The following is a 25,658-nucleotide window of genomic DNA, read 5'->3' on the forward strand; positions in this document are numbered from 1 at the left end:
CAGGTGTTTCTTACTTACCTGCTTTTATGATGTGGGCCTTGGGTGCCAGCACGGCCAGGCAAAATGCTTTCTTTCAAAGTGCCGTTTAATCATGCCAGAAAGAGAAAAAAACCTGCTGCACCTGGTTCGTCTTTCTGGTTCTGTTTGTGCTTCTTTTAAGGAAATAATTCAGCGATGGAGTTTATGTGCTAGCTGCTAGGCATGGTGCTTAAAATCTTAAGATGATTAACTTTGGAGAAGTGGTTGGTGTTTGCGGGTGGAAAACTACAGCTTTTGTAGGTATATCGCTCTGCTGGGGTTTCTTTTCGGTCGTTGAACTCTCTTGGAGCTTGGCAAAGCCCTCGGGTATCGTGGGCAGCTCTTGCCAAAGAGCATCAGTAGCCAAAGCGTGAGGCTGCCTGGGGTGGCTTTGCAGGTTTGGAAATTGTCCTCCCATCTCACTAAGTGACTGTTCCTGGGTGATACGTGCTCCTCGTAAATAGGAGAGTAAGAACCATGGTTACTTTAAACCTCCTTGTTTTTTCTCTTCGAAATAACTTTTATGACCCAGACTAATAAAACATAACAGTATTAATGAACTGCGTCTAAGCGAGTTCCCAGCAGAGCTGAAACACAATTGGGTCAGTGTAGGCAGAGTTATTTCAATAACTAACTTGGGTGTTGAAACGTCTCTGTGTCTGCCTTGTTTTGTTTTAGCTTGTTTTTTTGGCAGTGCAGTGTATATACAGGGCTTATGATATGCACTTAAGTAGCCAAAAAACCCCCATTGTGTTGGTAGCCTAGTATTATTACAGCTAGAGGCTTTTATGGCTGAGAAGATACCATGTAAAACTGATTTCAAGCAGCTCCTTTGTAGCTGGCACTAAGTGCTACAGGCTGCTGGATTGCTTGATGAAAAGGTTCAGTTTATTCAGAGCTGGCTCTGTGCTTTTACAGGTGGGTAGACTTGACCCTGAACATTGTTGGTGTTGAGCGTTGTAGCCTCCTAGAAATTAAAAAATGGCACATTTGTCGTTCCAGTTTGATATTGAACCTCTGTCAGCAGCTGATGCTTGATGGATGAACATAAGTTTTTCACTTCAATTTGCTTCGTTAAGACAAATGATATTTTTCCACTGGTGCTCTAATGTACCTGCTTTAGAGATTTGTGGTGCTGTAGCCTTGCTGGCAGAAGTGTCCTTGTGAGCAAACCTTAACTCAGGTTCTACACCACTGGCTTTGAAACTTGTAGTGTTAGAATTCCACTGTGGCAACTCCATAAGCATTCCATGAATTTTGCTCAAACCATATGTATTCCTGAACCTAAGTAATGCAGCTGGATATAGTGTTGCAGCTGGAATTCCTTGCTGTATGAGGAGTTTCTGAGTTCCATTTGGAATATACTCATCCATCCTGTTTACGTGGTGGCTCCGGATGAGCGCGATGGCTGAGCTGTCCATGGTGATGCCTCTCCCTCCTCGGAGGAGAGCCCATCATTTCTGGATGGCCTCACAGCTCTTTGCCAATGTCATTTGGTGTTTTGGTTTGCTTCATTTAGTATCTTAAATCTGCTGTCTCAAACAAATCACCCATTTGATAGATTAATAGCATATGGTTTGATCCTGAAACATGAGGTGCAAGTAGGGAAAACCTGGCTCATGCAAGTATGGAGGACATACAGAACCAAATTTACCACTTTAATCAGTGGTGCAGAAGTCTCCCTAGTGTTTATGGAGAGATAGCAGAAACAGAAGAGTACTTGGACTTCGAATTTATTTCCCAGGTGGTGTTTGCTTTATTTTTTACTTCTTTAAACCTGTGTGATTGTAGCAACTGTCCTTCTGGTTTAGGAAGGATGCCTGCAGCTTGCTTAGCTTAAATCTGTACTTGGAGCTATCAGATGAGTGCTGCAGAGCGCTGGGAGGTTTTATGTACTCAGAGATGAATGTGTAGTCCCTTCACAATTCAGTCCCGGCGGATCAGGCATCTCTTTGTATTTCCATGTTAATTTGACACTAGCTTTGTATCCATGTTCTTGCTGTGCTCTTCAGACAAATAAAACCTTCTTTTAAGCCTCCTCAACTGTAGTATCTTTTCATGCAATCTGAAAGGCAGTGATTTTACATGGACTTATTTTTTTCTGCATTTAGGGTGAGGTGGGTTTTAGTAAATTTAGGAGAAATTAATTAAAATTTCTTTTTTTCCCCCAGTTTTTTCTGTCTTGGTTACATGAGTCTGTTTTGTGCTACTGCCATCACTAACAGCACAAGGTACTTTCAACATACCATGACATTGGCCCCAGCTGTGCAGACTTGGGTTCCTGAAGGCACTGTGGGCAGTTAGATTTTTCTGAGCCTGTGGACTTTTAATGGTAATTTTGTGCTTCTGAGAATCGCCACTTGGATTTTTTTTTTTTGTCCCAGTGTTTCCATCTTTCCTGTTCTGTTTTGACCATAACCTGCTTGTTTTGACTAATTGCCTGCTTTATAGTGCATTTTTGAAAGCATTCTTTTTTTTTCAAAGTAGGGCATTTCTCCTTCAGTTGTGTTACGTGTTGTTTTTGAAATCTGCTCATGTGAATTGAAGCTGAATGTATCAAACTCTTCCAACTATATGGGTGTACAGCGAAGGACTGACTTAATATTTCCTTTAAACACTTGCTGATTTTACTCTTATCTGTTGCTTTTTGGGGATATTTACCACAGTAGGGTTTAATTTAATAATATCTTTTCCAGGACAAGTCACCCATCTGCTTCAGGTTATCTGACTAGCTGGCTGAGAGAGCTGATGTCTTTATGTGAGGAAATATTTCACTGGTAGGTTAACTGAGTTGCAATAAGCTGTTCTGGTGCTACCTTTGATTTTGCCCGAGTTTCTGAACCAGTGCATTTCTGTCGCTTGTTGGAAGAGCATCAGAGATGTAAATTATTATTAATTCAGTTTTTCACAGTTTGAGAATATTTAAGAAGTTTCTCTTTCTGTTAATATCCCAGTGCATCCCACTGAGAAGTGGAGGTTTTGGTGTCTTTGTGTAGCGTTGGGAGCTTAAGCAGTCTGGAATGACCAAGCTGACATGTTTCAGAATAGTATTTAGAGGATTAATTAAGATCATCATCTCTAAAGACAATAACATGTTTTCATATTTCTCTAACAAGATACTGCTGCTTGCTAATGGAAAACACTTAAACACGGTCAGGCTTTATATTGGATTTTGTAATAGTGGTTTAGTACAGAGCCTTGTGAATGTAGGTCATTGGGCTTTCTTATTAGAGCATTTGCCAGGCAGCTAAAAGCCAATTGAGTTCTTGTTCTTGCAGCGTTTTTTCTCCACTTCAAAGCCAGCTAGAGGAAGTAATTTTATTACCCAAGTTCTGTTTCAAAAAAAATATTGCACAACGTACTTAATCTGCAATGCTTAGAAAGACTTGCCAGTGCAAGTGGTCTGGTTAAAACCCCACACTCCCGCTCACAGTTGGAACTTCCCATATGCTTTGGAGCTTGCTGGCAGCTGCAGTTATGCTCTTACAGGTGGGGTGTTGGTGTTTTGTCATGATACAACTGACAAGTATGTTCAAATTGCTAACTCTTTCTTGTCTTTTAGTCAAGAGTTGTTGGTCTTAGGTGCAAGGCAGAACTCATTAGAGTAGAGGTCTAAGCAAACCCACAATCAGCATAGTTTCAAGGTGATCCACAGGTGTGCTGTGATTGGATGGGCCTGGTTTTGTCTAGCTGAAGTGTATTGATTAATTCAAATGGAGACCCAAATATATCAGTCATAAAATTTGCTCTGGCCAGTATTCCTCTGCTCTGGAGAGACTTTGCTGGTAGGCAAATACAAACCCTTATTTTGCTCTTTGTTCACTGTCTCCACCTTAGTGAGAGACGTGGTGAGTGATATTTATTCAGGTTCATGTCATTGCTAGCTGCAGTTCCTGTCTGTGTATTTAGGTGAATTCCCAAGTGGAAGGTTCTTGGAGTGAGGGGTAGAATGGTTTTTATCACACCTCCTCTGTTAATTTGGCTGAAAGTAGGGCTTGGCCTGTCTTCCAGTCTGATGTTTTTCCCCCTCATCCCTTTGCTTCTTAGTCTACTGGTTTTAAGTTTTATTTTTCTTCCTACTGTTAGGTATTATTGAGTTCTTGTCCTGATGTTCCTTTCTCTACTGTTAGCTGTTTTTACAGCTGCAGAGTGAGGCTGATGGATGCAAAAAAGCTTTCTTGTGGCTGCTCACAGTGTAGCAGAGAGACGAAGCAGAAGGTATCAGACCTTATTAGCAGGTCTGATACTTTAAGACTGGTAATTCCTGATGTTAATTGTAAAGCAAAATTTTTGAGGTGCAAGTGGATTTGCTAGTAGCTGTAGCTACAAAGTAAAGGAGAAGAAAGGTGTCAGTAGGCAGGGCTGTTTGCATTGCTTTGGCTCTGAGAAGTAATAAACCAGAAGGGGACCTCGGGGGTTTGCAAACAAATGAATTCTATGTCCCTACAGTAGGTTTGGGGCAGAAGAAGGTTGACCCAGAACAGCAGAAGTAATGGAGAATAGAGTATTGCTGCAGCCTCTCTCTGCAGCAGGAGGAGGCAGCTGTGCTTCTTTCTTGGTATTTGAGGGGAAAGGCACAGCTAGACTGAAGAGAGAGAGGAATTTTAGATACGAAATATGAAAGATATAAAATCCCCTGGTGAATGTCAGAAGACCAGTCAAGACTTCAATGAATCATTCTGTCCCCTGGAATTACCTTTGTTATGGCTGTTGAATTGTAATGCAAGAGTAGTAGCTACCTCTATGGTCCATCTTTGAGTAATGCCTGGGTCTCTGGGTTTTTTTTATGATTTCTTGCAACCTTTTAAACTTCTTGTTTGATGCTATGAGGTGCATATGAGTTACTTCTTTTGTGATTAGTGGAACTTCCCATTGTGTGGTGCAGACCTGTGTACCTCAAGTGGAGCTTCTGATACCTGAAAGTTCTGACTGGAGCAGAACCTAGAAGGATCTGAGTGGAATCACAGCTCCTGCCGTTCAGGGCTTAATGTGGGTGCTCAGGGTTGTTTTGTATTTTGGAATGGACGTGTGCATTGGGTTCTTGTGCTGATGGCCTGGACAAGGCAGTGCTTAAATAAAAAGGGAACAGAGCACAGCTAATGGCAGGCTTAATGAGAGGCTCTGCAGATCTTTGCCTATGTGATCTCAAGGGTTAACCTGTGATGGGAAGAGCCTTGCTAATCTTTTATTCTGTGTAGGCTGATAGAAAGTTACGGCTAGAAAGGAGTGTAAGAGATGGGCTTGTCCATCTTCCTGTCCCAAAAGAAAATCTGGCAAACTCAGGCAACTCCTGAAGGTGTTTGTCAAGCACGTTGTTAAGGATTTCCTGTGACAGACTCCAAACACCAGATTGTTTTGGTAGGTCTAGTTGCCAGTCTGTTTGTTCTGCAGTTATAGCTTATTATTTGTATAAATGCAGTCTAGTGCATGGGTCCCTCTTAAGCTGCAGCTTTAAAGAACAGATTCCCAGTTTCCCAGGATTGTTCAGGTGCCAGGTTTTTTGTAGCAGTTAAGTGTGGTGGGTGCCTGCCAGTGCCCAATCCTTCCTGGCTTTCCACTCTCTGAAGGGTTTCTGTTTCCTGCTGGATCCTTGCATGGCAGGCTCACATGTCTGCACTCCACTTCAGTGGTGGTTTCGTAGAGGATCCTGAGTCCGATAAGAATCATGGATTGGTTGGTGAAGTCATTGATTTGCTGTAGCAGAACTCAAGCAATTTAGTTGCTTAAAAACATGAGGTTGGGATTAACCTTTAATCCATATTCCTCGAACTGTGAAATCCTCTGGCATCTTGTGGTTTCCTGTGAAACTTTAAACTTTTCTTTGTTTTAAAGGGTCAGCCTGTTAATTCTGGGTTTCACGAACAGCATTTTAATGGTATTTGCTATATGGAACTCCTAAGAAGGTTATTAGTAGTGTTTGCCTGCCATTCAGATAATTTAGTAATAAATATGGTTTTAAGTTTAATGGCAGTTGATAGTTATTTCATTATCTATAGCTAAACAAAATAACATTCAACTTCCTACTTAATTAAAATTGGTTGGTCTGACATTATATTTAGCTTCTGTTCTGTTTATTGATTATTGTGCTTGAGAATTGTCAGCCAGCTCAGGGGGTGGAAATGTAGAAGTAGCTTTTGGTGGCTGATCTTGGGATATTCCCTGCTCTTTTGTCCTTTAACTGATTTTTCTTTGTCATAGTTTCATTTGTGTAACTCTTTTTTCTTGTGTTGTCTTCTCTTTCATACACTGCCTCTGTTGTGCTTCCTCATACCTTTCCCACTATAGGACCAATTACTTGGGGTGCCCAGTGGAATTATTTGAGAGTCAAAGCTAGTAGAAAAATGGGATTAAGTGCTATTTCTAGTAGAACAATGCTGAGTGTTCTGGGCTGGCTGCAAAACTGAGTTAGTGTTGTCCCTTAGTATTTCTATGTTTGGTCTGTGCTAATATTTCTTTAGCAATGTAAATAAAAAGATTTCTTCTGACTTAAAAGTAACTTGTCATCTTTCATACACTTTAAACAAATAACAAATAACCCTGCTTCTAACACCTGCCGGGTTTGAGTTTGTACCCAAGTAGCATTTTGCCTCATGTATGATAAACTTCTAAAACTTACTACAGCTTATTTTAATCTAGAGGTGGTCAAAACTGCATTTGTGTTTTCTCTCTGTTGAATTTTTAAAATTATTTGATGCACTTAAATTACTCTTCACTGATTAATATCAGTGATGTAAGAGTACTCTATTAATGATATGGGAAAATCATGAAGTGTTGGGAATCTTGCAGGAGTGAGACCAAAGACTTAAGTAGAAGCATCATGCCCCCTCAATTCTGGCAGTAAGCAGGTTGGAGAGAAATGATTTGAGAATGCTATAGTGCCCATCTTTGTCTTTCTGAGCAATAATGGAATTGAACATAGTTCTTCTATTGATGTGGCAGCTGAAAAATGGCACAGATCGAGTTTTGTGGCATAGTACCCAACACATGGGCATAATAGATGTTGAAGAGTGCTGGCAGTACTTGAGTTTTTAGGAGGTGTGGGGGATGAGAAAACTACTCTGGAAGGATTAAGTGGCTTTTTACAAATGGGTTGGATCTATATTTGCTGGCTTCTGGTAGAACTATTAAACTTAAGAGTTTGATATGTGGAATTTCTCCTCAGGTATTTGTTTCACTGAGGAGGAGGGAAGCACAGGATCTCATCCAGCATGGACAGACGTGGCTGTGGCTGACATTGGCTGCATTCCTGCCGTGTTCGGCTTCAGTGGAGCAGGGGAATGCTATTCAAAGCATGAGCCATTTGCTCCAGTACACAACAGCCACTGCACCAGCTCCTGTGCAAAGGATAAAACTGGGTTTATGTATTTGAGGTCATAATATTTCTGTATGTTGAATTTTTACTCTTAAGAAAAAATTGGGTGCTTGCTCATCGAGTCTTGTAGAAGATGTGAAGAACAAAAGTGAAACAGGAGCAAAAGCTTTTTTTAGTGTGACCTGCATTTGAATAGTGCTCAGGCACAGCTTTCCTGTCTCCCTGAATTGTTAGATTCTTGTTTAAGACCTTGAACTTTCTTATGGTCCTGGAGAGAATGTCTTCCATGTTCATTTGGTTTTAAAATTAAAAAATGATGTTAGTTTTTGGAGTGGAGTAGTTAAAAAATACCTGATTTCATAGGTAGAACTTTGTCACCTATTTGCTGTAAAGACTATTGCAATTTCTCATGTTCTAATTCAGCAAAGTTTTAAAAATACATACCTAGCTTTGAATTGTGTATTTTCATTAGATTTGTTAGGATTGCTCATGTGGTGGGAATTTAAGGAATATGCTTAAATACTGATGAATTGTGTACTAAAAAAAAAAAAGATGAGATAGGAACTTTTTTTGTTTTCCTGCAAAGAAGGAACATGGGTTGTCTTGCTGAAAGCAGAATGGGCTTGCTAAGTATTACTGCTGAAATCTGGCAGTTCCTACTTTGAATTTAATGGTGGCTACAAATTAGCCTTGATTGCTCTGACAGTTCTTGAATTGCTGTTACTGTGTTTCATCTGGGTACTGTTCTTGTTGAAATGTGATCTAAAGAAAATACTAATTCAGTTCATGTAAAATTTTGAATTTGAATTTTTTCTCTGAGGAAAGTGAGTTTGTAGAGTATTTGTTAGCTTTTAGTTGTTTGGTTGGGGTTTTTTGGTGGACTTAGTTATTTGGTTGGGGTTGCTTTGTACACCAATAGTTTATTTGGTCAAAGGGAATACAGCCTGTTCCACTGCTGGTTCTTAGTGAAACTGTTTTGTATATGAACAAATACTGATCCAAACTGACTTGGTAGGATGTGTATTAATCCTGAGAATACAGGAAGAGGAGAGGAACCATCTCGCATGCCTAGATTTTTTTGGGAATAGTTCTGGGTAGGCAGCTAGCAGGTAATAGCTTTAGATATTTGAGCTGTGGTACCCAGGTAGTTGAAGGATTTGTGGTGTGTATGGGATAATCCATCTGCCCTGACCTGGTATATGGATTGTAGGGAGTGTATGGATTGCACTGTTGTTGATGGTGCCCTTTTCTGGACACAATTGATGACTTGCTGAGTATATCACTGCTGCTGATGTTCTTAATGGACTTTTTCTCTGTTGCTTCATTTCTTGGGAGAATTAGTATGTTGTGTGTGTAGCCGTATTCAAATTCTGTGTGAGGAATAGAGCTATTTTCTTAGCACTATTTCCTGTCAGCATATTTCATAGGCAGTGGGGCTTAATGGAACCTGGACTTCAGTGGGCTTGTCTGGGTCCCTGTACTTCCTCTGCTGTAGTACCCTTGCCTGACACTGATTTGATAAGGCCGTATCTTGCCTGTATCCCCTCTGCCTGTCCACAATGCGTCCTGTGGCATGGAAAAGCTGGGAGTCCTGCAGGGTGTCTTGCAAAGGATCAGTTACCCCAGCTCACCACTTCCCTCCGCTGCCAGCTGGGAAACCACCCCACGGTGGTGACAGTGTGACACACAGGTGTGCTGGCGGGCTGGCACCTGCTGAACAGTGCAAGCTGTGTGGGGGTTTCCTACCCTCTGAAGCTCAAGAGGATCATAATTTCCTTCTCTTGTGCAAGCTTTGGAAAGCTTAGAACCACACCATACGCTGTCTTCCTGGTCTTGACTTTTCTCAAGCTTGCTTGAAATTGTTTAGTAAATTTGTGAGATGTGATTGACACTTTCACTGATCCGCTTTCTTTAGGGAAAGGGTTAAAAATTTGGCGCTGCACGGGTTTAAGTCACTTGTCACTGTTGTATTAGAACACTGAAGTCCCACTTAAAGCTGTACAAAACATCTGAGGTCCTCAACAAGGTTGTTTGGATGGAGGAAAAGTAGGCTTTACTTTTGAGCCATATTAGAGGCTTCTTGAGTACCAATGGCTTTGATTTTGTTTGTACTGACTGCTCTTTGTGCCTGTGGTGTATTTTGCTTTTCCCTTCTGCCTCTTTACTTATTATCATAATATAACAGTTTTTCTTAGGGGGGAAGAAGTGCAAGACTGTTGCTTAGTCTGGTATTCTCACTGCTATGAAAATAAACTGGTTTTCAGTCTGGAATGCTGCATTGCCTAATTCACAGTATTCTTTCAGCTTAGTTCAAGTAGCAAGTTTTGTTTTCTCTTTGGTTTTAGCAGTGCTGGAGAATTGGGAAATACATTCTTTCTGTTTCAATCTTAGGAATAAGTGCCCACTTTTATGAAACTCAAAGTCTGTATTTTCTAAGTCTTAAAAAATTATAGTCAGGAGTCCCATTCAAGAAGCTCTGATGTTGTTGCTTTGGCTGAGTGCTGTGTCTTTTGCCTGCCCTTGCTTTTTTGTTTTTTGTAGTTATTTTGATTTCTCTTTCTCTTTTCCATCCTTTCTGGCCTTGAGTTTGCCCTCCAGACATAGAGCAGACAATGAATTGCAGTGAATGACACTTGTGAGCAAGGAAAAACTGGGTCAGTTCCAAGCTTGTGCAGGGTGTAGGTATAATAAATATAGAATCGTAGGATCATTTCAGTTGGAAAAGACCTTTGACACTATCTAGTCCAACCATTAACCCAGCACTGCCAAGTCCACCAGTAAAACATGTCCCCAAGTGCCACATCTACACCTCTTTTACATACCTCTGGGCATGGTGACTCTACCATTTCTCTGGGCAGTCTGTTCCAATGTTTGACAACCCTCTTGATGAAGAAATTTTTCCTAATGTCTGATCTAAACCTCCTCTGGTGCAATTTAGGGCCAATTCCTCTTGTCCTGTTGCTTGTTACTTGGGAGGAGAGGCCGACCCCCACCTTGCTACAGCCTGCTTCCAGATGTAGAGGGTGGTAAGGTCTGCCCTGGGCCCCGCTGTGTGGCAAGTTTTTTACTGAATGAAGAGTACATCCTCTGAACCATGGGCAGCCAGTTTCTCCAGGAGAATGCTGTGGCAAGTGGTGTCAAAGATTTACTAAAATCTACCAGGTAGATGACATCCACAGCCTTTCCCCGGACCACTAAGTGGGTCACCTTGTCCTAGGAGGAGATCAGGTTAGTCAAGCAGGACCTGCCTTTCATAAACCCACGCTGGCTGGGCCTGATCACCTGCTTGGCCTGTGTGTGCCGTTCATGAAGGATGATCTGCTCCATAACCTTCCCTGGCACTGAGGTCAGACTGACAAGCCTGAAGTTCCCCAGATCCACCTTATGACCCTTCTTATAGCTGGTTGTCATATTTGCTGATTTCCAGTCAGCTGGAACCAACTGAGTTAGCTGGGACTGCTGGTAAATGACAGAAAATGGCTCAGTGAGCACTTCCACCAGCTCCCTCAGTATCTGTGGATGGATTCTGTCCAGCCCCATAGACTTGTGTGTGTCTAAGTGGCCATAGCAGGTCACTTAACATCTCCCCTTGGATTATGGGGGGGCTTCGTTCTGCTCCCTGTCTTCCAGCTCTGGGGGGTGGGCACCTGGAGAACAAATATGAGGGAGTGAGGGGAAGGAGACTGCTACCATTCCTTACTGTGCTGTAAAATCTTTCGATGGATGTTGAGGTGATCTAGCATAACTTACTGTGACAGAACACTGAGTAATACTGAATGTTGATGAGTGTTATTCATTAAGGATTTACAGTTTTCAGCTGGAATGCTGTCACAATTTTAATTATTTCATGAAACAGCATGCTGAGGTCATGCAAAAAATGCCAATGCCTCTAACATGCATTATTTATTTATTTTTGGAACAGATGCATTCCTATTACGGGATTGTAACTTCAAAATCTCTAATTTTCATGAGCTGGAATTAAATTTGAGAATAGGTGTGGGCTGTGTTTTGACTATGAGCATATCATGTGGCCTTTTTTTTCCCCTCCAGGCTCTGTGCTATTAGGTGCTGTTGTGCTTTCATACTCTCCTGCACATACTCAGGCCATGATGAACCAAAGCTGCATGATCTAAGGGTACTTCCTAGACATGTTTTCAGTATCACAGGTGAATGGCCAAGCCTTTAATCTTCTGTGGAACTGAACAAGAAAATGAAGTGCTCTGTTTTTCTCTAGCTTTTTAATTCTTCTGAAGGTTTTTAATTTTAACTATTCTATAGGCTTTTAATTTGAAGAACAGTAAATAGAACCAGTTTGGTTAAGAAACTTTATTCATAAACTATCTATGAAGTGGATAACTGATGGTGACACATAAGCTTCACAAATAGTTTTCTTCTCTGGAAATAAGTTGGTGTTATAGCCTGCTTTCCTCTTACTGTGACTTTGTTAAAAAGCACTGTATGTATTTATTCTGCTACACTGAATGCAGCAGTGGATGGTATAATGAATAAACTCAGAAATATGTAATGGGCATCAGATTCACCAAGTGACACAAAGACCTGCTGGGAAATGAATGGTTAGTGAAAACATCTCTGAGATCTGGAGCTGAGGGGAATATCATTTAGTTATGACTTCTCTTCCCTGAGAGCAGAGCCCTTGCATGGGATTGGGGGTACCTTAAAGACAAGTTAAAAACAAGAAGATTTTTGAAGACTGTGTCAGAACATCCTCAGGTGCAGTTTGCAGTGAGCTTCTCTGTCCCTGAAAACTGTTCAGCGACTGGCACTGGCCACCGCGAGCAGAGGCGGGGCAGGACGGCCCTGCTCCTTACAGGCTGGCAGATTTTCAGGAATTTTGTGAGAGATACACTATGCCTGCTCCAGTGAACTTCACCTGTGGACTTGGGAGGCATCCAAGTTAGGAAAACTGCTTTTCGAGTACAGTTAAGGACAGTTTTTTCACGTATCTGCTGAGGACTACATTATGATAACCATCGTGGCATTGTTGTGTTGGAAGTATTAAGAGTATTTTAAAGTTCATGTTACTGCAGTAAATACCAGTCTAGAGAAATACTGATTGTGTTATGCTTCCTCTTGAGCATAAAGATTAGATATAGAGCTGTGTGTGTTTGTTTGATGGTGGTAGGTGTGGTGTTCCTTCTGTTGTTTTGTTTCTGCTTGTTTGCAGGCATTTGATGAGCACTGGTGTTCAGCAGAATCTCCAGGAGCAAAGGACTTAAGGAGCTGGGCTTCTTGTTGGCAGGGGCTGGGATGTGATCATACCCACACAGTGTAGCATGGCTCAGGTTATATAGAAACAGTGATTTAAGAAAAAAAAAAAATTCAATTTTAGTAGACTTATTCCTAAATGTGTTAAAATATGAAAGGATAGTGCAACATGTAGATACAGGTCTTAAGTATGTAGGTTGAGTATTATAAAACATAAGAAGGACCTGTTGGACAAGTTAAAATCTGAATGAGAAGAGTTACTGGTCTAAGCACTTGTAGTTAGAGTTTTTGTTAATGCTTAATCAGCTTTTGATGGCTGTAATTGCCTCTTGAAATCTGAACAGAATATTCTTTTACAGGTTGGTTCATCTGGTTTGGGACAATGAGTGACTTACACTGAGAAAGGAGGAAGTATTTTTGTCTTTTGTTTTCGTTTGGTCTGTAAATAAAAATGATGCCAGAGGATCTACCAGGTGCAACCTTGAGAAATGTTATCAAAATAAGCAAAGTAAATTTGAGGTACACACAAACCTGCCTTTGTTCATTAAAAGCTTACATACAAAACCAAACCATGCTTATTTCATGCTTATCTCTTCCAATACATGCATTTCAGAGTAATACCTTATAATTGAAATAACATTAAATGCTGAGTGTACATTCAGTCAAGTTTCAATTTCCATACTAATGAAGCTCATCAGACAAGAACAATTAGTGTAGCAAATAAAAAAATGACATTTCTTTGTGTTAAAAACTGAAATAGATTTAAATCTGTACTTGCTGTGTAAACACTAAAATCTAGTGCACCTGTAGTCTTAGCTACTAGAAGACTATATCTTAATGTATCAGACTTTATGTGAGTCCTTTAATGAAGAGAAGCTCAGTAATTGCAGCCAGAAGAACCCAAACTTTCATAATCAGTGACTGCAGTCACTGAGTCTAATTTCTGTATCAAAGCACTTTGCTGAATTGAGAGTTGTATTTTGGAGGCTTTAGTTCCAACCTCTGGTTCCTCATCTGTACCTCTGAATTTGTGAATTCCTGTGACATAGAGGTTTTTGTACTGCTGGAGGTTTATATGTTAGAGCTAGGAACATAAGTGCGGGGAATATTCTGTCAGGGATATATTTCTGCTTTGGGATCTAGTGCTCCTTTTTCCACAGGTTTCTGTAATGTTAATCTTTGGTGTCTTGAAAATATAAGGTTGAAATTTAGATTTTGAGAACTTTGATGCATTCACCTAATGCTTTAGAGTAGATGTTTGTTACATGTGTCTGAGATAGGGCCTCCATCATTTTTATTGGATGTAGCATTTCTTCCAGCTGAAGTTCTTTCATATCTCTGTCTTCAATTGAAGGAGGATAAATAACCCTGCTAAAGCAGTATCAAAGTTTTCTCATTTACCCAGCAGCTTATCTTTGCAGGAAATGTTTACAGCTGCTGTTTTGCCCATTGCCACGAGCTGTTTCCACCCCTGCTCCTTCTCTCGCCCCCGTGGTGTGTGACCTGGTACCAGCCTTTTGTGCCTCAGAGCTGTGGCCCTGCTCCTTGCTTGAGGCTTTTCTGATGCTGTGGAGGTGAAGGTCCCAACTGCTTAAATATTTTCTGTTAGAACAAATATTTAAAAAGATAAACACATTAGTAGATGTCTTTGGTGGGAGACAGCTATGATGATGCCCCAATTCCACACTAACAGATACTGGATTCGTACGGCTGTATTTCTGCTGAATTAGCTGGGGCATGCAATCTTTCTGGTTGCAAGGGGACAAACCAGAGCTGATCTGACTTAATGTGGACAGACAGGAGCTAATTTGATCTAAAGCTTGCTGTTTCAAAGCCAACTGATCACATTCATTTAGGAAACTGAACCAGCAAGGTGAACTTGTTTTGACTCAACACTTTGTCTCACGTGTCTGTTACAGTCTTGCTTTTCTATTGGAAGCTCTAAAATGAGATTTACTATGTTGCAAAAGTAGTCTGACATACTGGATATGGATCGTACCTACCTTTCTTTGAAGTAAAACAATTGTTTTGAATAACCATTTATCCCTTATGTTTTGCATAAAAAGGGGGAAGTTTAATAAAAAATTAGTTGCAGTTTAGGTGTGAGCATGAGGTGTCTTCATTCAAATGAGCCTCAAAAGTCTTAAAAAATTATTCAGAAAATACAGGTTTCAAGTAAAGTAACGCTCAGGGCAGCACATTGACCAGTGTGCATCTGCTGCAGGAAGGATGCACTGCAGCTTCCCAGTGCTGAGGCTCCAGGAGGAAAATGTTCTCAATTACACAGGATGAGTACATGAGGTTGTTAAACCTGAAAGGGCTTCCTGGATCATTTTATAGTGGCCAAAATCGATTTGCTCTGTGAAACACATGAATCTGGCTGGAAATTAGAGCGAGCATGTGTGTTGTATGTGTTTTATTCATTGATCTTGAAGTCCTTCCCGTGGATAATGCTTCTTGTAAATGGATTTTTTTGAGTACTTAGCAGAAAATCAGGAAATTAGCCTGCTGTAAAGAAAATTCAAAAAGCTAGTTGACCCCTGTGTTGAAATACACAATGAGTTCTGTGAAACACCTGGCATTCAGCATGCAGTGGGCAAAATCTTCAGAACAAAAGCTCTCTGTGAGTGTGTAAGCAACCACCTTGAAAGACTAGGTTTTTCCTGTATGAAACCTCAGTTTTTCTGTTAGTCAAAAATCTTGTTGGTTTTGCTGCTGGCTAACTTAGACAAAAAAAATGTGATAGCTAAAGCAAATGAAGACCTCTTGTTTGTATGGCACTGTTTAAATTGATTTATAATCTTGTCATTTCTGGTTTGATGAAGTAAATTTCCAACTGTTTTGTAAGTCTTGTTTTAAATTTTGAATTACAAGTCCAGGGCTAGCCTTGGCAAGATGTCTTTTAGATGAGGGACTTGTGGACAGGTTATATTATCTAATAACATGTCCCAGCAAGTTGGTATTGGATTTTTTTTGGCCTTCACTTGACAGTAAGTTTTATTTTGTGTTATGTATTAAGCTTGTAGAACTGATGGTCTGAATCTAGTTTCATTTTTTCTGCTCTTTTTATATCAAGTTAAGGAGTTTCTTTCTTTCTTTATCCAATTTATAGTAGAGAAACAGGTAAAGTGTTACCGGAGAACACACTGTTGTTACTTACTAGTATTTCTGACAGACATTTGTTCAGGTACAGGTGTGCTGGTGAACCAGCAGCTTGCTTGGGGTTTAGGGAATAAACACAGTGTCATCATGAAAGCATGGAACCAGCAGTCAGGACAGCTGGCTTCCTACAGGTTCATCTTGTCTATAGCCTTTGGCAAATTTTTAATTTTTCAGTACTTCATTGTAAGCTGGCAGAAGGATGCAGCGGTCGGCAAGATTGTTGAGGGTTTATGTTCTAGAAGTGCTTTGAGATAGTCTCTTCATTTTACTATCATGGCACCTCACTGCTTCAAGTGTTCTCATGTTCTCACACTGCCTGAACTTTGTGATGTTTTGTAAGTTTATACTGTGCAAAAACTACAATTTGTGCTATTTTCAGTGTTTTAGTTGTCTCCCTTCTTCCCGGCAAATGACAGATGCATTTAATTGCTCTACAGTAAGATTTCAGTGTACTAAATTTCATACTGCAGCATAGCAAAGACTGCATCTGATCCTTAAAAGAAGCCTTTTATGCTAGAACTGCACATGTGAATCATAATACTGCTGATGTCACTCATCACATCATATGTGAGCACTGGGGAAGGTTGCATTTCCACATTTTCAGTTTGAGGCAGTTGTTGATGCCCTTGGCTTAATGTTGTCTTGTGCTTATGCTCCAACAGCTGCTTGCTCTTAGCTGAACTTGTGCCATTACATATTTACTAATGATTTTGAAAATACAAAATGTTTCTGCATTTAACAGCTGGTGGAAAGTATGGTTTTAGTGCTGTAAGGAGGTGGTAATTTAAGATACTTTTTTCATCCTTTCTTGCTGTGAGTTACCATCAACAGCTGTGAACTGTGAGGGATATCTGGCTGTAAGGACAGAAATGGGACTGGTATTTTTGAAATTTTTGCTAGTCTTCAAAAGAACTGAAAATATATGGGTGAGGAAACAGTTTTTATTTACCACACCCCTGGAAAGTATAAAATCTGACCATGTGTTAAGTGATTACTTGCATTCCAGGAAAGGTGGATGGTCACATAATGTTGTATTGTTCAGTACTGCTCATACATCTTCCTGACTCCTGTCCTGCTGCTGGCAGTGTGACTTGTCTTTTCTGTGGTAGAGATGGGCTTGAGATGTTTTCATTTATCTGCTGTTTTAACTTAAAAATAGGCTACTGATGTGAAAGGCTTGACAGGGTTCTGGAGACCAGCACATACCCTGTGCATCCTTGCCTCTCCCAAATATCTCTGTTCCTTGGCTGAGTATCTTACAGCTTTGTTCTAGACTTCCACCTATTTTTATGTCTGTATCTTACCACCGCTGGCTCTGGGCTGGGATGGCTCAGGAGGGCTTATTGACAGGGATTTTAATTTCACAGTATTTCTTTGTGTCACGTTTCCCCCCTCCGCAGTAGAATTGTATAGCAGTTCATATTCCTTGGTCTGGAATAATTAGTGCATCTGACAGCATGATCTCCATTGGGAACGATGGTACAGCTGGTCTGAAAGGTGTTTTAATAGAAATGTTTTGTACTCTTCCATGTATCCACATTCTTCAGAGAGGAGTGTCTCTAACACAGGAAGTAGTGACATTACAGCATGTAGCTGGCATTTTTTTAATGCCCATAATATTGAGATGGAGTCATCCTTTTATCTGAACCAGTCATATGTACTTGTATGTAAAATAGTACTAGCATCTATGAAATTGCAGACAAACAAAAGTATTTTTGACTGTTTTTCCCATGTGCAGGTTGGCATGCCTGGTGGATGCTGCCTGTGAAGCCAGAAGGCTGCAGAATAACTTTGTTCACAGGGTATATATGTGAATTCCGTTGAAATCAAGCAGTAAAAGAAAAACTCAAGTTTATTTTAAAGTATTGAATTTTGCCATAACTACAGGTGGATGCACTGAAAACATGCAGCTGGGCTGAGGATAGTCTTTGATGTGTTAAAAGATTATCACAGGCCCCACTGTAAATTCTGGGCTTGAAACTGTAGTAGCAGGACTTTCTAAGGAACCTCCCACTGTGTCCTGACCTTGTGCAAAAGTGGTGAAAGAAGCTGCAATGATTTACCAAAAAATTGGCATTTTTCTGTGGACTTGAAATCTGAATGCTTTTAGTTTCAGCTTGAAGTTTTGCATTTGTTTGATTTGGTGGTTTGTGTGTTGGTTTTTTTCCTCTAACTTAGAAAGAGATTTAAGTAACTCAAAGAGATTCTATATGAAATTATTTAGCTTAAAGATAGATTTTAAATTTTCTCACTTGGTACGTTGGGCAAGTGAAGCTTTTCCCCCATTTTTTATCCCCCTCTTGTTTTACTCCCCTTTCCCTCTTCAGGCTAAGTACATTATTTAATATTTTGTTCTGAGGGGGAAGTCATTATGGCTAGTAATTTAACTTTTTGTTTTCTGTTTCCCCTGTGCTCATTCTCTGTTAGCTGTTTGGGCTGAGTAAAGCTCTAAATGGGTGAGAACACTCTGTCATGCTGTCAGGTCTGTTGTTGCCGTCAGTAGTCTGGCAGGTCGGTGTGAGTTCTTAGCATCTTGTGACCTGAATGTTTGCTCTGAGTAGGTGGTTGCTAAGAGGATGTGCCTGCTTTTATTTTTCTAGAGGAGCAGGTCTGTGCTTTATAGAGGAACCACTAGTAGGACTGGATTTTAGTCTAACACCGAATTAGAAGCCTGTTATCAATATGTTATACCAATTACTAGGTGTATGTGTACAGCTTTCATTGAGAGTGCACGATGACTGGGTTTATTACGCCCAGTCATGTTGTTTGAACACTTAAATGTGACCTCTGTCTTGATTTAGCTTAGACATGTGTTTCAAGAAGTAACAACTGCAATTACAGTCTGCTCTTACATTGTAAACTGTGGATGAGAGAATGCATACCTGTATTTTAAATTCTCTTTTAGAGATTTCCTTCTGCAACACAGTTGCCTACTGGATCTATCAAAATCAATATGTTTTACTTAGAAACTTCTTTTTTTTTTTCTGTTTAAAGAGGTGCTCATTCTCTAGACATAAATTACCTGGGATTAGTGCAGCTCACTGAGAGGAAAATATACTAAGTTGTTCAAAAACAGTGGTTGGAAAATTGACAACCACTATGTAGAAGAAAAATGGACCATGATGGTCAGGTGCACAAGTGAGCCTGTGGATGGTGATGGCACTGGCAGACTGGCTGTGAACAAGCTTAGAATTGTTCACTTTTGTAGACAGACCCTTTTCTTCATTGCAAACTGTTTTTATAATGCTAATTAGGTGTGACAGTGTATTGATGGCAAGTAGGCAGTGAACTCACAGAAGCAGGAGCTACGTGTTTGCAGATAGTGACAGTTTCTAGTAAAGGATATGTTCACATGGAGAAATTCTACAATTTTTATAGCTGAAGCTAGAAAGTGAAAACAGGTTCATGGATATAGATACTTTTTTTTACAAGTAGTTCTGTGAAATGTCTCTAAGTCAGGCTGGACGTTTGTGCAGGTCTAGTGGGTCCTGGCATGCACACTGATTAGAATGGAAATAGGATTCTGAGGTTGTTGCGTAACGTAGCACTTAACTGCCGAAGCATATTTTTGTTGAACTTTGGTTCTGAGAAGACTGAATAAGTACTCCTCAATGCCCCACAAGAAGTAAATGGGTACTGCTGTGGTAATAGCTGCTCACAGGCTATTTTTATCAGGAAGATTTTACCATGGATGTCTTGAGAGAATTATTTCTCATACCTTCCTGTCAACACCACAAACATGCAGTTTAACAGAACATGAAGTGATCTGAACTGAAGTTTTTAATGGGCTGAGTTAACCAGAGATTTTGTCTGTTAGGCTTCAGTGGTCCATTACATGACAGATGATTAATATATGTATAAATTTGCAAGAATAAATAACACTTCAAGCAAAGCACAATTTTTTTCCTTCTTTCCCAGAGCTCCGCTGCACCCCAGGGCAGTTTGCGTGTCGGAGTGGTACCATCCAGTGCATCCCTTCAAACTGGCAGTGTGATGGATGGCCCACCTGCGAGGACGAGAGCGATGAAGTTGACTGTCCAGGTAAGTAAATCTAAGAAAGAGTGCTCAGCCCTGTGCCAGCTTTGCAGGAGTACTTTGACTCTTTCAGATGGCTTGCTTATTTTTATTTGAAATTGGCAATTGCTTGGTAGAACTGTACCCATTATTAACAAAGGTTGAGTTGGCTTCTCTTCGTTTTGATCAGCTAATGCCACAAACAGTTTTTTGTTTGTCTGACTTATCCTTCTATTCTTATGGTCTGAGCAGGTATCCTCAAGATGACTAGAGTTTGTGGTCTAAAAAGAGACTTCCCTGACAAGGAAGAAATCATGTTGCATTTAAACTGAAATGGCACGTAAGCCTGTGGTTAAATTTGGAATTACTGATTTGGTTGTGTATCACTCAGACGGTGCTGGGTGACGTTGTTGGACTTGGGTAGAGAGCTTGTTTTATTGCTCCCTGTTCTGATTATGCTCCTTGTGCTTAAGTGGAGAACTTTGTTCTGACAGACAAGCTGGTGTATTTGCACTTCCTAAGTTCCTATGACCATATGCTTTGAGGAGCCTGTCACCAGCAGTGGATCTCTGCTAAAGCTACTGGATATTGAGTTGTGCTTAAAAACAGGAAAAGAAAAATTGTAACTAGATAATCACAATTTTGAACGTTTTCAGTTGTTCTTGAAAAACAGGCCAGTGGAGCTCTTTCTGTGTATCTTAAAAAGTGTAGTGACCTGTAATTTTTTTTCTGTTAAGAACAATGAGACAGATATCTGAAAGCATGAATTCAACTGTGGCATAATTCAGAACTTTTTATCTTTACAGTGTGACTAAATTACATTCAAAAACTGTTTTAAGGAGTTCTTTGCCAGTGCACTACTTAATTTTCTTGGCAGAGAATCACATGAACTCTGTGGCATTGTCGTAACAGCATTCAGTCTGTCATCATTCTGAGTTCTCAGCTATTTTAGAGAGGTGCTACAAAATAGTAGCATTGATGTTTTACAGCAACAAACTCTTCTAAGTATTCATATAATCTAAAGGAATTAGAGAAGTAAATCCAACACTCCAAATTGAAACTGTGCTGTAGTTAGCCATTTCCCCAGTGTGTGCTATGGACAAATAATTAAAAGAACGTCAGTGGTCTTTTAAGAAAACTTTTCCTTAGTTTGTGTGTGTGAATGTGCAGCAAAGGGGAAAAGCATTGGTAGTTTCTTCTGACATTGAAAATTAAGCTGTGCCACTGGTAGTCTATTTAAGGATATTCTTTACAATGTGGATGTCCTAAAGAGAATTGCTTTTATAGCTGTGCTGTTATTCTTCTTTTTAGCTAACTTCGGCCAAATGTGAAAAAGCTACGGACCTAATAAAATTCTGGAGTATAATGGAATTCAGTGACTAGGGGAAGGCAGTCAGGTTAATGTTTGGATTTACATGAAAAGCTCTGAAGACCTTGCTTGTGGGAGCATTTGAACTTCCACATTAGTGGAAGACTGTTTTTATCTTCTCCTGTTTCTGATGTATTCATCAGCAACCTTAAGTTGTTGCATGGAGTGTGCACCAGGATGGCATTGACTAAAGACTGGAGTTCCAAAGGATGTCTGGTGTATGGATCGGAGAAGGATTTTATGGAAGCAACGTTTCTCAGTACATAGATTCTGGTGTTGTGTTGGGGGTGTAGGTCTCACTGGATGGTCTAGCCTGACATGATGAGGAGAACTTGAAGGTTAAAGAAATGAAATGTGGGAGAGACTTGATTCACCACCATGCGGGAAGAGAAGAATAATGTGTGTAAAGAGTACCAGAGGGGAAAATGCTGGACGGCATAGAGAAGGAAAGTATTCCACTTGATGAGAGAAGTAATTAGATAAGTAATTGGTAAAAAGGCTGTGCTCAGTAAAACAGCTAGAAAGCAGGTGTGGTGTTTGTGAAAGAACTGAGATATTTGCACAGTAATGCGAGGAGTGCAGCCAGCAAACCAGAGGAACAAGAACTACTGGTGTAGGATGTAAAAACTATTATACCTGTAACAAAAAATTTGCCGGGATTGCATCGTGACCTGCAATGGGTGTTGAAGGGCAGGTGTTATTCAGAGCTGTCAAGAATAAGGAGAGGTTGGTGTGCATGGGAATGCTGTGCTGGAGCATAAAGAGGAGTAGCATCAATGAAAGTAAACCTGAGGCCAGAATCAGTTTGGAAGAGCACAGTGTGCTTGTGTTGAGGAAAGCAATACATACATGACGAGTCATAGGAGAGACTGTCTTGGGACATGGATTGGGGAGCTAATGCTACTAATAATAGTAACATAGTCATACTCAGGAGTGGCAACTTTCTTCTTTGGCCACTGAATTAACAAGAAATGATGCAGCTTTAAATTTAGAAAATACCTTTGGAATAGATGAGCAGTTGTGTGATGATTCAGCTAAATGTAAACACTTTAATTAAAAAGTTCTTCCCTTCAATAAAGGCAGGCTGAACACCTGAGAGATCTGGTTAGTGAAGCCACCTGAACTTGTGAAACTTGGAGAATTACAATATCTTTAAATTAAAAGGCACAAAACTCTCTGAAGCATGAAAAGAAAGTGTGCAAGAAAGGTGCCTGAATCTAGTTGGGAAAGCTTGTTAATCTTCAGCCTTTGAGCCACTCCAACATGAGCAACTCGAAAGAGATCAGTGGCAGTGAATTAGTGTTTTGTGGTGATGTTAAGTGTGTTTCAGTGACTACTTAGTCATGTTGGTGTTTTGAAAGGTTTATTACAAAACCATTGTAAGCTGTTTGCCACTGTTGGTTCACCTTTTTTAGGCCTAATTTAATTTGTGTTAGTAACAAAGGTCCTATTAAAAGAAGAGGATCCGTAATTAATAAATTAGTTTGGTAATCGTGTATTGGCTGAAGTACAAGAAACATTCCAAATTGTAAGACTTTTTGTTTGAATTTCTTCTGGCATTTCAGAACACAATTAGGTAAGACATTTAATTCATTGACAATCTGAATAAATGTATGAGATGCTTACTTCTTGCTATATTTCTCTGGAGATTGTCATGATAGTTGTTTTTATTCTTACTGTCTCTTATCACAATGACCATTTTCCTTTGAAACATGGAATTCCTTTCAGTCCCGAATTTGCCATGTGCAAAGTACTGTTCCCCCCACCCTTCCCAATAGGCACCCGTGTGGCAGCGGAATCTGCTGCAGAGATTACCCTCAATTCATCTCTGATAGACTAAAACCAGGGGCTGTTTGCTCTTAGGAGCATACTAACAATTGCTGGGAGGGTTTATTATGTAGCATGTGCCTGTGACTCGCTTCTACTTAAGCAGTGGAGCTTCATGAAGTTCATGGACTGTTCCATGTCAACAGTACTTGATCCTAAAAATAGTTTATCCCAAAGGGGTATATTCTATAAAATGGTAGAATCAGGCATTAATATTTTAAACCAGGACTTCTGCAAATGGGAATTTATTGCTTCTAATCACTTTCTCTTCTATTTCTACATAAGCAATCAAAGTAGGAGCATACCTTTTCACCTTTATGAAAGTTCTGTATTTAAACCCATAAGAGGGAAGGGATCTGCAGTTTACCTTTTACTGCTTATTGGATTTCCAGCTTTGCTTCTAAAAGAATAAAGATCAACTTCTGCAGATATCCTACCTTCTTTGCAGGCCTTCTGGTCTAACTCATTTTCAGGAGGCTGAGCAGAGCAGGGTTTAGTATAGCTCTGGCTGTGTTTTCCTCCCAGACTGCAGGCTTGATGGTTTTTTGTGCTGCCTATGAATGAGAATGGATGTCTTAAACTCGAGTGCCCTTCATAAATCCTATCCATATCAGTTTTACATCTTTCCCTTCTGATGAAGCAGCAGCTGCAGCAACCTGTTTTGAAGTGATCAAAAACAGCTTTGTGTTTTGTTTCCCCAAGGATATTTTGTATGGTTGAAGTGACTCTTGACATTTGTGCACTTTTTAGTGCATCTCCTTTTTAAAAGCTAGGTATTAATGATAAAAACCTCTGAGCATTTCCACACCTTTCCTGAGCCCTTGCTGAACTCCTATTTTTTTTTACCCTACCTGGTGGTGTATAAATTATAAGCTGTTTTCTGTCAGTCCGTTACCTTGAATAGCAGTCAGCACAGCAGGATGCTGTTCTTGGTTGGCATTGATGTTCTAGCACAATATAGTTGATAACACACAGCATGGAGCTGCTTGATCTGAGAAGAATTACTCCTCTCTGGGAGCTTCTGAACTATATTTCCAAATACTGAAGCACAAAACTGGACTTAATCTTGAAGTTCTCTCACCTCTCAAATTACCAGATGCAATTGGAAGCTTTCTAAGCTTTTAGTAGGTAATATGCTGGACAGAAAATTTGAAGTTTAGGGGACAAGGCAGCTTTTATGTAAATTTGAGAATCTGTGTCTTTAAACAGCTCAAACCTTGGAACTGTTAAGATATGGCAAGACCTGGTTGCTTCACAAGCAGTTTAATTTTGACATCATTTGACATAGTACATCAATCCTTATGAAGGATTTTTCTTGAGTGACTTGACATCTGTGACACAGAGGTTTTCCAAAAGGTAGAAGGACCCATCAGCATGGCAAACTTCCATTCTGAATTGGCAGCTTCAAGTTTTAAACAACTGAAAATAGCCACAGAATCACCACTGTTGAACAACTTCCTTGAGCTACAGCCCTATACTTAGACTATAATTTTGCTGGAGTGAATTAGATAGCAACTATAAATTGGAAGGAGCTGGGTGAATACTAATCATGACTTGATCCAGTGGGAAATAGATTGGAGGATACTTGTGTTCACCACACTAGTATTCAAAGGGTGAAAAAAAATAGTGCCCCATGAGTTTTTACTTGAAGCAGTTTTTTCATTTTCTGCACCAACTAGCCAGCAAGTGACATTTCTGGAGTAATTTTATAAAGTCAAAGGAAACAGATCTGTATCTGTCTTGGCTAGTAAAAATATCACTTTTGCTGTTACTGCCTGTGGTTGTAGTATTCAGAAGAATAAAGATCTTGGAAAATAACTGATCTTCCAAAATTTGATAGCTTTCAGAATATGAAGTGTGCATGTAATCACTGAAAATGATGGCCTTTTCTTTGTGAAACACTCAAACATGTTTAGGTTCTGATCTTCTGACTGAAGTTGTTATCTTAAGAGTCCATGACACTCTAATTTACCACAAGATTAAATTATTTGTAAAAAGGAAGTAGGAAAAGCAAAGTACATGTAAAATTCTTCTGCAGAGTATTGTTAAAGTAAAATAGAAAACCAGTCCAATTACACCTTTGCCACCAGAATCTGCAACAGCTTTTCATGGCACTCAAGTGATGTAGAGGCTTGTTAGCATCTCTTTATTGCCCTGGAAAAAGTTGTCATCGTTGCTTTTCTTGGGAGACAGATATTCAGGTCAAATAGAAACAATTTAATATTTGAAGAGCACCAGTTTATTTAGCAGCTGACAGTATTGGGATTGAAGAAGTGACTTGTGGTGGCTGCTTTGTGCCACTTCAGTCCTGGTTTCAGCAGCGAATCTGCTGACAAGGGCAGATGCTGAGGAAGGAATGAGTTCTGCTTCCTGGGTGCGGACTGATGGAACTCTCTTCGTGTGGGAAGCTATTTTTCAAAGCATCTGGCATAAATTCTGTTAATTTAGGATGTTAGCCTGTGTAACTCTTCCTTAACCTTGCATGTTAAAACCTGTGAACTTTTGTTTTATTCCTGGGGGAGATAAATTGTTAAGTCCTCGTGGGCGTTCTGTTTAGCTGCGGAGGGTCAGCCATATGGTGCTGCATCTGCTCTCACTTCTGAAAGGGAGCTGATTCTTCATGTGTTTGGTTCTGACTGGTTCTTTGGGTTTAGCTGTTACCATTTAATGCCATGGGAAAGTAGAGCTCCCCATGCTGAGCTCAGTAGAATTTGATAAAGCATTCTACAT

At 40.0% G+C, this 25,658-nt stretch overlaps 1 protein-coding gene across 1 annotated transcript in view; it reads left to right on the forward strand.

Annotated features, from left to right (window-relative positions):
* DGCR2 (DiGeorge syndrome critical region gene 2) overlaps positions 1-25,658 on the forward strand; it is a 45,273-nt gene that overhangs the window by 656 nt on the left and 18,959 nt on the right. Inside the window, exon 2 of the mRNA XM_069030463.1 lies at positions 19,637-19,759. Coding sequence (XP_068886564.1) covers positions 19,637-19,759 — 123 coding nt within the window. The remainder of the gene's footprint in view (positions 1-19,636; positions 19,760-25,658) is intronic.

The sequence above is a fragment of the Aphelocoma coerulescens genome, chromosome 15 (genome assembly GCF_041296385.1).
Source record: "Aphelocoma coerulescens isolate FSJ_1873_10779 chromosome 15, UR_Acoe_1.0, whole genome shotgun sequence".
In the NCBI taxonomy this organism is placed as follows: Eukaryota; Metazoa; Chordata; class Aves; order Passeriformes; family Corvidae; genus Aphelocoma; species Aphelocoma coerulescens.